This window comes from Hypomesus transpacificus, chromosome 15, assembly GCF_021917145.1.
Source record: "Hypomesus transpacificus isolate Combined female chromosome 15, fHypTra1, whole genome shotgun sequence".
Classification (NCBI taxonomy): domain Eukaryota; kingdom Metazoa; phylum Chordata; class Actinopteri; order Osmeriformes; family Osmeridae; genus Hypomesus; species Hypomesus transpacificus.
In genome coordinates this window covers 6,795,887-6,808,196 of record NC_061074.1, presented here as the reverse complement: position 1 = coordinate 6,808,196, position 12,310 = coordinate 6,795,887, and the positions used below count along the sequence as shown (strand labels likewise).

The 12,310-nt window shown below is 48.0% G+C and overlaps 1 protein-coding gene across 1 annotated transcript; it reads left to right on the top strand.

Moving 5' to 3' along the window:
• The first annotated feature begins 1,841 nt into the window (after window positions 1–1,841).
• On the top strand, window positions 1,842–7,988 carry si:ch211-11n16.2 (zinc finger FYVE domain-containing protein 1). The gene is made up of 12 exons (XM_047036273.1): window positions 1,842–2,063; window positions 2,768–3,049; window positions 3,210–3,432; window positions 3,607–3,824; window positions 4,024–4,130; window positions 4,275–4,383; window positions 4,497–4,594; window positions 4,745–4,862; window positions 4,980–5,150; window positions 5,466–5,658; window positions 6,501–6,599; window positions 6,911–7,988. The coding sequence occupies exons 1-12, from the start codon at window positions 1,947–1,949 to the stop codon at window positions 7,141–7,143; spliced, it is 1,968 nt and encodes a 655-aa protein (XP_046892229.1). The 5' UTR covers window positions 1,842–1,946; the 3' UTR covers window positions 7,144–7,988.
• Window positions 7,989–12,310: the final 4,322 nt, after the last annotated feature.

Here is a 12,310-nt window from a genome sequence, read left to right as displayed (position 1 = left end):
TATTGTTTAGCTCAGGTGATCCTTATACGATACACACACCTGCAACCCCCACCCCAAACTATTCACACACAAAAACACACACCAAACATCTCACACAGACACACATGCACTGCACAAACACAAAAATATACATATATATATTGCTCTTCCCCTATTTACATTTTCAGTCTCACATGCAGTGCCTGCAGATCCAAGGCTTGCTAATATTGAAGAAGAAACATGTATTTGTCTAATAACATGACACTGATGCAGGGAGCAACAACACTCACATCATGAGGGAGTGTCCACCATAGAAGTAGTTCTCTGCACTTTCCCATCCTGTTGCCCATCCTCGGAGGCCAGCCAGGAGCAGTGATCAGCCACATCAGGGTGACAGTCACCTCATGACAGGGACATAGGCAGGAGAATGATTTGGTCTACATGTTTTTATTGGGGTTGTTGTAGGAAAAATATTGTGGCCACAGGGAGAACATGCAAACTTCAGACAGATATTCCAACGAGATATCCCACTTGAGAACCTAAAAGTTCCCCAAGCGGGAATCGAACCCAGAACCTTCTTGCTGTGTGACAACAGTGCAAGGCAGGTAAGGTGGTAAGATTCCAAAAATGGTGGTAAAATAGGAAACGTTTTGTCCTTTCAACATCTTGTGTAGACTAAGGAGGCCCTCTGAGAGTTGTTCAGCCACGCAGTTTAGTGCCAGTTTTATGGGTTAGGGCTGAGGTAAAACAAAAAATGTGGTAGTGGCTGACTACTTTTCAACCAATTAGGTTCCAGCAATCCTCCTTGGACTTTCCTTCTTGGCTTATTTTGCGAAACCACAGTCAATCAAACTGGAGATAGCGTAAAGAGTTGAAATTCAGACAAGAATTGGGTGACTTTTTTCTTATTTAAATTGATTAAGTCATTTATTGTGCAGTGTTAATGTTTAAATGGGTGTGGAACAGAATAGACCAATCAAGTCTGACTTAATTACTGAAAATATCGATCGTTCCAAAGTCAAGATTGTCCTTATGGAATTCAGTGAAGTGCTCCCATATTTTAAGTGATTTTAAGTAAGGCGCTTCGCATTAATCTAAACCCTATAACCACCCTAACCCTGCGGCTCTACGAGCTGAACTTAGAAAATTGGGTAATCGTCTGAAAAGAGGACTATGTTGACAGAAAGTCCTTGAGATAATCTGATATAAACTAGAGATTCTGCGCTCAAGAGGATTAATCATTTATAAATTGGGGTTAGGGGGTGGGGTGGGGAAGGCGGTGAAAATGGGATCATTGATTATCTCAGACATTGGCCTATTCCTGTGCTCAGCCGGGAGAGTAGAAGGAACGGTTGTAACGATACAGCAGTGATGGAATTTCTCCCGCCACGTCAGTTCAGAGGCGTGGCGCCACTGCGAAACCTCTGTGTGACATGTGATATTTATAGATCTCTCTGCTAACAAATATTTAATGAACATTAGCAGTCAGCTTTAGGAGGTAGCAATACAAATAACACTCGGATAAGTAGATATGGCCTATGCAATGGAGTATAGGCTTGGAGGGAATTTATTTGCAGTTTATACAATAATATCACCGTAGGCTACGTGGAAATATACATAAGAAATTGAATTTTTCATGTTGGGTTTTCACTAAAGCGTTCACCAAAAACAGTGCACTAGCAAAACAGAAAGCAACACTCAACAGTGGTCAAGTCATTCAGTGATGTACTTTCCAACTTCTGCATGAATTCAATGATCATTCCATTCGATAAATTTCCACAATGACCACAAGGTGGTACTATTGTCCAATCATTTTGACGAGGAAACTCACGCACCGCCTACGTCTCCACGTTGTTTTGCGTACTCAAGCTCCTCCCACTCAGGCGCACGTTGGTGGTTGTTGTGACAGATTGTGGGGTGAAGTTTCTACGGCAGGCTGGCTAGCAAGAGATGGTTCTAAAACAATAATGTCCGAACTACTGGTTAAAGAAATGGAGAATGTATCACTTTGTCACAAGAAAAAAGATGATGGACCTGTCAGCAGTCGAAGTTTCCTTTTGGTAGACGAACAAGAAAACCTACAAGTAAGGCTTGCTAATAGCTAGCACACCAGCTAAGTTCGCTAGCTGAGAGAAGCTAATTCAGCTTCCTGTATTGATGGGGTTGGAAAGCGAAAACAAAACTCCTGTTCAGGCCATTGTATTATCATTGAGTGCCATCTTGACGAGTGGGAGCCAGCTTACTAGCTACCAAGATAATAACACCTCCATAGCTAGCTTCCTAGCCCAGTTGTCCTCGCTTGCGATCTAATCCTTTGTCGTAGTCTCAACTCAACAATTAAATCAATGTTAAGCATTTTCTGTCAGCTGGCGAGCATATTGACCTATGCAACATTGAGTTGGCCGGAGACAGTGACCGTCAGTATATACCCTTGTTATTTACTGCAATCAGCGAGCTCACTGCTGCTTTACATGATGACACAGTATTTTTTCTCTCCGGGAAAGCCCCATCGTGAGTCAGCTAACCACACCGACGGCTAAGTAACTCTTTTGTGCATAGTTCATGCTAACCTAGGGCTCTCCTTTGTCAGTGATATAATGTTTACAATTAAGGGTAAACGTCATCCAGCGTTTAAAATGCAAAAATAAACTAGTCCATGTAAGAGTAAATGAAGGAGGATGCCACCAAGGATTGTATATTTATAATGCCCCCCACCCTTAAGTAAATGTAGTCTTTGCCCATGTCAACATGCTGAGTCTCATTGTACTACAACTAACCTTCTACCCAGGTCAACGATGAAGCAGATTTCCTGGAGCGTCTGGGCTGTGGAGATGTGGCGGGGGTTAAGGTCATCTCCATCTTTGGCAACACCGGCGACGGCAAGTCCCACACGCTCAACCACATCCTGTTTGATGGCGAGGACGTGTTCTACACCTCCAAGTCGCCCAGCTCGTGCACGGTGGGCGTGTGGGCAGCCTACGACCCGGGCCTGGGTCTGGTTGCACTGGACACAGAAGGGTTGCTGGGGGCCGCAGCCAATCAGAATCAGCGGATGAGGCTACTGCTGAAGGTAGGGGCGCTTTTATTGGTTTCAGATCGGCAGAGAAGACGCGTCGCACATTTTTCTTGGTTCCTAAACTTCTGCACTCCTCCACCACCTCTACCGTATTCCCATGTCTTCTCTTCCAACCCTCACCCTTTCTCCCTTTCCACCCCCCACCCATCCTTAGGTTTTAGCCATATCAGACGTGGTGGTGTACCGTACCAGAGCCGAGCGCCTCCACAACGACATGTTCCAGTTCCTGAGCAGTGCCTCGGCGGCCTACCTGCGCCACTTCACCCCAGAGTTGAGAGCCCTCTCCAGCCGCTGCGGCCTGGACGTGCCCCTGTCCTCCCTGGGGCCGGCCGTCATCGTCTTCCAGGAGACCACACACACACAGCTGCTGGGCCACGGTGAGGGGGCCAGGCTTCTCTCATATCCGCTTCACAAGGCTTGTGTCTTCTCAATCAAGTGTGCGTGGCTCTGGATAACCTGTCACACTGATGCTGAACACGGGTGTTAGTTACCAGTCCTGTCGCTTCGTCACCAACCCGTATGTTCATGTTCTTCCCCTTCCCCTCGTGTAGAGGGCACTGTTCCAGGGCACGCAGATACCCTCCTCCAGAGGCGCTTCCATGACCTGGGTCTGGGAACAGAGGCCTTCAGCTCTGTCCAGTATGTGGGCACCCAGACCATCACGCCCCCTACTGTGTACAGCGTGCTACAGCAGGCCGTCACTCAGCACATCCGGAACACGGCCACGCGCTCACCACGCCAGCCCGCCATCGTGTTCAGCGCACTGCAGGTCAGGGGGGCGGGGAGGGGGGGGGGGGGGGGGGGGGGGGGTGAGACTGAGAGGTGGGGATGCAGGGGTCAGGCTGTTTTGGGGTGAGTGTGTTTCTTTTTGTTTCCCGTCGTGAGTCTTGTGATGTAGGGATGCACTGTTCTCTATTCTGATGTGTGTTTGTTTGTCATTTCAACCCCACCACCACCGCCACCCTCAGGCTCTGAGCGAGCGCTTCTGTGGGGAGATCTCAGACGACAAGGTTCCCCTCTACTCCTTCTTCCCTGACGAGTACTTCACCTGCTCCTCAGTCTGCCACAGCTGCAAGCAAGTCCACCGCACACACACAACCACCGAGCCCAGCAAATGACACACACACACACACTTAGAAAAATAAATTCCTCTTTGCCACAGACCATATTATGCTGTGACACATCTCGTGACCCCCCCCCCCCCCCCTTCCCTCCCCAGCGTGCGCTGTAAAAACGGGATGAACCATCTGAGAGACCGTGTGCCCCACATGGCTGATGGACTATGTCACTACGCCCACCAGTACAACAACAAGCTCCTGATCTGTAAGGTGGGTCCACCTGTACATCCAGCTCCTCAACTACGCCCACCAGCAGGACCAGGATATACTGTATGTGTTTGTCTGGTGTGCACCATGTGTTAATCGGCCCCCTCGCTCTCCAGAGGTGCTATGAGGGGGGCAGGGAGGTGATTGTGATTCCCAAGACCTCTGCCTCCACTGACAACCCCTGGTTTGGACTGGCCAAGTACGCCTGGTCAGGGTGAGTTACACCAACATTGACTACGCTAACAGGAACGCTAACAGGAACGCTAACAGGAACGCTAACAGTTTAGAATCTGTTGTTTTTAAGACGGGAAGGACATTTTAAAATGAGTGCCTCATGTGTCTCTCTCCCCCCCCCTCTCTCCAGATACGTTCTAGAATGTGCCAGCTGTGGCATCATTTACCGTAGCAGACAGTACTGGGTGGGGAACCAGGAGCCTGAGAGTGGTGTGGTCCGCCCTGAGGTCAAACATGTGTGGGAGGGGGTGAGACACACACACACTATCGACGTCTGTTCTATCATCAGTGTGGCTTATCTGGTATCAAAGTTCAATTCCCCTCAAAGTTAAAGGCCTGTAAAAAGTGTGTGTGTGTGTGCCAAGTCGGAGGTATTTCTAACAGACCACCAGAATGCAGGCCAGCGTGTCCTGGACGGGGTGTCCTTCATGCTGCAGTCTGTGACTGGGTACAGCAGTGGACCCACCAAGGCTGTCACCGCCTGGCTCACCGACCAGGTGGCCCCACCCTACTGGAGACCCAACGCTCAGATCACTGTGAGGACACGCACACACACTTCTTACTCTCTCTCTCTCTCTCTCTCTCTCTCTCTCTCTCTCTCTCTCTCTCTCTCTCTCTCTCTCTCTCTCTCTCTCTCTCTCTCTCTCTCTCTCTCTCTGCTTTCTCACACACACACAGACACAAACATGCAAACATACTACCTCTTTCCCTCTTCCATTTCTCCCTCTCTTAAACCCACTTTACACACACACACAGACACACACACTGTTTGGAATAGTCCGTGTGTGGTCCAGCCCTGACCCCCCCCCTCCCCTCCCCCCCCCCCCCCTCCCCCCCCCTCCCCTCCCCAGGAGTGCCACGGCTGCAGGAAGGTGTTTGAGGAGGCCGACAGGAAGCACCACTGTCGTTCGTGTGGCGAGGGCTTCTGCCAGGCGTGCTCCACTAAGAGGATGCCGGTGCCTGAGCGGGGCTGGGGGGGCGGGCCCGTCCGCGTGTGTGACGCCTGCCATCGCCAGGGAGGGGTGGACGCCACAGCCAATCACGGTGAGCAGGGGCTACTCTCCTGTATGCAGGGTTCAGACAAGGTGTTTAAAGTGCTTGAATATGACTTTTTGAATTTTAAGTCCTGGAAAACCCTTGAAAAGTCATATTTATGACGAGGTAGTTGAAAAGTGCTTAAATAATTTGAAGACAATATATGTGAATTTGAAGTAATTTTGTAATTTGTTATTTTTAAACAAAACATAAATACAGTATTTTTGTTCAAAATGAACGCCTCAGTCCATCCCCCCTCCTGCTAATTGAATTAAAGCACCATCCATTTTTTCTGGCGTTCTTTGGTTCGCGTTATAGCATATGATCATGCTCTCAATTCCTTGAAGTGTTTTTCAAGCACGATAAGAGCCAAAGCAGAAATCAATGTGGTTCTGAAGGAGCACTGTCTGAACCTGCAGTCTTTGCACACACACCCGACTCTCACACACACATTGAGAGAAAAGACACTTCTTCTCAGACAGTGCGCGCCATTACCGTATTGATTAGGCCTAATTGAGATAGAAAATTGTCAAAATTACAATTTTTGGCAAGTATCCTCGTAAGCACAGTCTTAAATGAGTTTCAAAGTCCTAAATGAAGGTAAAGAGCTGGAAGAAAACCGTATTTGTGACAAATGACATCTCTGATTGTAGTCCTTGACTACAAAAATAGTGCTTGAAAAGTCCTGGAAAGTCATTATACAGTATCTGTACGAACCCTGTATATGGGAAGGGTGTCTCTGTTCGTGTGTGTCTTGACTGTCCTGTGTGTGTGTGTGTGTGTGTGTGTGTGTGTGTGTGTGTGTGTGTGTGTGTGTGTGTGTCCTAACCCCCCTCTCTGTGTGTCTCCAGTGTCTCAGGTGGAGCCCAGGGGTCTGATGGCTCGCAGGGTAACAGAGGTGGCTCAGTCCACACTGGACCTGGTCAGCAACGCCGTGGACTACCCTCTCTGTGAGTACACACACACACACTCACACACACACATGTATACCACACATACACACACCAGCACACATTACATGCATGCACACAAACAAAAACACCATTCACACCCCATGCACACTTCCATACACACACACGCAGACATAAACACCCCAATGCGCTTGCACCACACACATAGTAAACACAAACATACACACATCATACATGGACATACACACACTCTTCTTTTTCTCTGAGTCGTTTTCTAGATCATTGTCACCTCCGGCCTTACCCCCGTGTCCCTCCTCCTCCCCCTCCTCCTCCCCCTCCTCCCCCTCCAGGTTTTGTGAAGGGCGTGGCGCGGCCAGACTACTGGATACCAGACCAGGACATAGTGCAGTGCCACCAGTGTTCCAGAACCTTCACAGCCACTCTGTCTAAGCACCACTGCCGGGCCTGCGGCCAGGGAGTCTGCAGCGCCTGCTCTGCCCACACCCGCTCTGTCCCCTCCCGGGGCTGGGACCACCCCGTCAGGGTGTGTGACACCTGCCACAAGCGCAAGGACAGCCTGTGAGGGAGCGGGGGAGGAACTGTCCTTGTAACCCCCCCCTCCACCACTACCAGAAACCCAGTCACACACCTCCAGAGGGATAGGACCCCCCCCCTCTCTCTTTACTGCTCCACTGTGTGATCTGCACTGAGAGACAGTGAACACCATCTGTCAGTACCACTCACCTGGTGGGGAGGCCAGAGAGACATGCTAAATGATAGCAGTATATTCATCTCTAGATCTTTGTAGAGATTGTAATGACATCATATCCTGATAGGATGTGACATCATGGCTTCCTGAGGCTGTTTTAGAACAGAGCTCCAGGATGGGACAGGAAGAGGGAGTGGTAGATGTGCTATGTCACATCCTGTATTAAGACATTCCAGTAAATAGGTTGTAGTGGTGTTTTAAGCTGCTGTATGTGAACAGGAGAGCCTCTCTCCAGACCCACTCCTCTATGTTTATAAATGCACATGTCATCCTTATCATTAATAATGATGAAAACACATGTTATGTTGTAATACGTCATTAAAAAAAAAGTTGATTGCAAGAATGACCCCCTGCTACAGAGATGGGTGAGGAAAGCTCACTTTGAATTGCTTGCTATGTAAAGCACAAATGATATGCCTTAAGGTAATAATATCTCTTATTGATGTGAAATTATAGTTGTTTCTTTTCAAGCCTAAAGGGATATTCTCCTGTTGGTTTTATTCCATGTTGTGGACTGGAGCTAAACAACACTAGCCTTCTGTGTAGTAAAACAACAAATTCAACGTTTTAAAAGTGTATACATTACTTTGTGGTTTCTGAAAATCTTATTTGGATTTTTGGTATATCAGGCTTGTCTAAATAAAGTTGAATTAAAGGTGTGTGTGGTTGAGAGAATGTGACATTAATTCAGTTTAAATGTAACGTGTTCTGCTTCAGGGGACACTGTTTAACCATCTCTGCTTCTCTCTCCATCTCACTCTTTTCCTCTCTCGCTCACTTTCAATTTCTTTGAGGTCATGTGGAGGTGACTTTGTACTGTGCAGGTCCCTCAGACATAAACAGACCAATCAGACTCAGACGATGACATAACAGCAGCCATTTCCTATATTTTGTCCAATTACGTTGCCCTAAATTGATAAGTTTTATGATGGCTGACTGGCCTCCACTATGGAACACATATCTTACAGGGAGGAGTGTATGTCTGTAGAGCACATTGTTGCCATGGCAGCAGTCAATCACATGGCTCAGGCTGTGCTAAGAGTCCTAAATATGATATAATGTTTTGTGTAAGATGAAGGATTTAACAGATGTAGCTATAACCCCCTATAACAACCATACCTGTTCACATGCATCCCTGCTATAGCAGGTCAAACCCTTCTGTGAATATGTGACCAACAGGAACAACACCGTGGTGTCACAACAACAGTGTGTGCTGCCTCAGAGAAGGACATGGGACCCATTTTTATGTCAGTGTCCCCCTGGAGCGTGACTAATTCATATGGGGACAGTTGTGTAATGGGTGTGGGGTGTGAGTGTCTGTCCACCCACCAGAGGGCGCCACACTAACAGAAATTCCATGCCAGCGTCCAAACACTCAGGGAAGGCTAACATAGGGAGTCAGTGGGTGAAAATGATCTTATATACTGATCTGGGTTCAGCCAGTTCACTTGTTCAGGGTCAGTCCTTGTGGTTTTGAAGAGTTTAGAACTGATTTTAGATTAGTGAGGGTTGATCCCAGCTGGAGTGAAACGGATCTTCCCTCAGACTGGCAGAGTTGCAGTTTCTGTCTCAGGACACGATAGCCCTGAAGACACAGGACAGAGGTGGGGGTCAACTGAACAGACCTGGGGTGATGGGGAAATGCCATGTGGCCACTGATGAGTTTACAAGTTGCTGCTTTACGTTTGTGTGTGCAGGCAGGCATGTAGGCATGCATTGGTCTGTAACAGCTGTACTCAGACTGATTCTTAATAATGTACTATTGGTGTATGCAATGGCTTAACTCAGATCAGTCTATAATAAAGTCTTATAATAGAAAATAAGAGCTACGTTCAGAGCTGTGTTCAGACTAATGTTTACAAGGCCAGTTCTAAGTAATGCATTCTTATTTTATACATGGGTTATAATCAGACTAGTCTATAAAGAATCTAACAATAATACTAACACAGACTCTTACTTGTACTACTTCTTATAGCATAGACTGTATGTGGATGTGTGTGCATGTACGTGTGTGTGTGTTTTATCTTACTGTAGTCTCTGCGTGCCGGCTGAGTAGAGTCCCATGTACCATCAGTGGGCAGGGTTAGATTAAACAGTCACCGTGGTTACTTGATATCTATTGCATCATCACCGCCATCCCATTCCTACTCTTTTGTTTTGATGATGTAACCGGAGTGCAAAGATATATCTCACTGCAATGAAGGAAATAGAAATTGTAATACCTACGCACTGCATGTTGAAACTAATGGTCTGAATGATGAGAACAGCAAGCTCAAGTAGGCTTAGCGTGTACATGCATGTACTGTATGGGTGTGTGTCCATGCCCACATGTGAGTGTGCCCTCTCTGATCTTCTCCAGCAGTGATTCATGTCAACTGTTGACAGGACTGGTCGGAGCTGGCAGTGATGGACTGGTAGGAGCTGGAAGAAGCTGGTAGTGATGGACTGGTAGGAGCTGGAAGAAGCTGGTAGTGATGGACTGGTAGGAGCTGGAAGAAGCTGGTAGTGATGGACTGGAAGGAGCTGGAAGAAGCTGGCAGTGATGGACTGGAAGGAGCTGGAAGAAGCTGGTAGTGATGGACTGGTAGGAGCTGGAAGAAGCTGGTAGTGATGGACTGGAAGGAGCTGGAAGAAGCTGGCAGTGATGGACTGGTAGGAACTGGAAGAAGCTGGCAGTGATGGACTGGTAGGAGCTGGAAGAAGCTGGTAGTGATGGACTGGAAGGTGCTTGCAGGGTTACAGTGGGGTCTGCTGACGACCGGCTAGGGAGTAGGACAGGGTTACAGTGGGGTCTGCTGACGACCGGCTAGGGCGTAGGACAGGGTTACAGTGGGGTCTGCTGACGACCGGCTAGGGCGTAGGACAGGGTTACAGTGGGGTCTGCTGACGACCGGCTAGGGCGTAGGACAGGGTTACAGTGGGGTCTGCTGACGACCGGCTAGGGCGTAGAACAGGGTGATAGTGGGGTCTGCTGACGACCGGCTAGGGCGTAGGACAGGGTGATAGTGGGGTCTGCTGACGACCGGCTAGGGCGTAGGACAGGGTGATAGTGGGGTCTGCTGACGACCGGCTGGGGCGTAGGACAGGGTGATAGTGGGGTCTGCTGACGACCGGCTGGGGCGTAGGACAGGGTGATAGTGGCGAAAGACATGGTGGACGGGAAAGAAAATGAAAGAGCAAATAGGTGTGTGTTTGTATGTGGAATGTGTGTGTACTCACTTGTGTGTGTGGTGTGTCCGTGTTAGTGCCTTGACATTTGAGGTTGTTGCAGCCCTGAGGCTGCCTCTGCCCACTGCTGTGTGTTTCATACAGAACATTCAACTACAACCATGACCTACATGATACAAATCCCATTCCCAGTCCCAGTCCCAGTCCCAGTCCTAGTCCCAGTCCAGTCCCTGTCTCTGGCCAGCTTCTCCTCATGGTGTGCTAGCATCATTTCCAGCTCTCTAAAGGGGTGGAACAATAAGCTAACTGCTGCACTAATCAATATCCACCACATGTAATTTATCAGTGTAATTACTCCCTTTTACCTAAAGTACTTGAGGTCTGGTGCAAGGTGAGCACTTAGCCAAGCATCCTTGGTGATTAGCCTAGTCTAGAATTCATTGTTCTTAGCCAGATCCTGTTATTGTTTCCTGCTGCTAAACCTGGAGTGGAAAGAGCTGTGAATGGGACCATGTTAATGGGAACAGGTCAGACGTTCTTAGAGAAAGGTACTGGAGAGGGTTCTTCTGAACATCCAATTAAGGGCTGTTTTCCGTGGCTGGTGGATGAATCCTGCCAGAGCCCGGTGTTGAATGAATGGTTCTATCAATAACCAAATATGCATCATTCTGAGAAGTTCTCCAGAGGGATTTACCCAGAAACAACGAAAGAAGCCCTTGGTTTGTGGTTCTATGAGAAGAACCAGTTGGTTTGTGGTCCTATAAGGACGACGTTCACTGTCCCGACAGAGTACGGCAGCGGTAGAGCCCTACTGCTGATCTGAGGATAATAGCAGTGAAAAGAGGAGGCGTATTGAGTGGGTGAGAGTGTGTCATTATCTACTCATCCTACAGCCTACGCAGAAGCCATTATACACACACACACACACACACACACACACACACACACACACACACACACACACACACACACAGCCTCAGCAGTGCAGCTAGACATCCATCAGGAAGCTCACTGTAGCGTGTCCGATAGTTAACAGTTAAACCATGTACAGTAAACATTCCCCATGGGTGCTAATCTGAGCATCTGTGAGATTAATCACTTTCCAGAGATTATCTCAGTCAGGAAAACCTTCAAGGTAAAGAAAATAATACACACTGAAGACTTATTACTTCTTTTTTTGAGATTCTCAATCATACAGGCATTATATCCTGCCAGGCATTATATCCTGCCTGTCTTCTTGCAGCTTCTCAGGTGAGAAACTAGTTACACCTGTTGACTGACAATAGCAGGAGTTCACTTGTATACTGTCACTATACTGGGCAGGTGTTGTGTTTTACAGCTCCAGTTTCATCTTTATGTATGGAGTCTGTTCTGTTTACTCCAGCACTTTTGGACATGTTTATAAATTACTCCTGTCATTGGTGTGTCCATGGTAACTGTATCATATTACAGTTTAGGGCACAGTATATGGTTGTTTGTGTCCTTGTTCTCTCCTTGCCCCTCTCTCTTTATCTTACTGTCAATCTCAATGGCCTCTCTAAATGACCCTGACCATAAACCTGGTCTGTCTCTCGCTCTCCTTTCCTCCACCCGCTCTTCTCTCCTCTCCAGTCTTCCTTTCTCCTCTCCTCCCTGACTAACAGGGCCAGGATAATAGCAGCAGAGTTACTACCAACATGACTCAAGTGCTGTGGGGCTCACTCTTACCACCCTCATCCCCTCTCCTCTAACATCCTTGTTTCTTCTCTCTTCCCTCCTCCCTTCCCCTCCCTCCCATCCCCTCCTCCATTCCCTGACTCAAACAGCAGCAGGA

Coding starts and splice junctions, on each gene's coding strand:
- si:ch211-11n16.2 (XM_047036273.1), top strand. CDS start 1,947: ATGTCCGAACTACTGGTTAAAGAAATGGAGAATGTATCACTTTGTCAC. Junction 3,433..3,606: donor CACACAGCTGCTGGGCCACG/GTGAGGGGGCCA, acceptor CCCCTCGTGTAG/AGGGCACTGTTCCAGGGCAC. Junction 4,384..4,496: donor ACAAGCTCCTGATCTGTAAG/GTGGGTCCACCT, acceptor CTCGCTCTCCAG/AGGTGCTATGAGGGGGGCAG.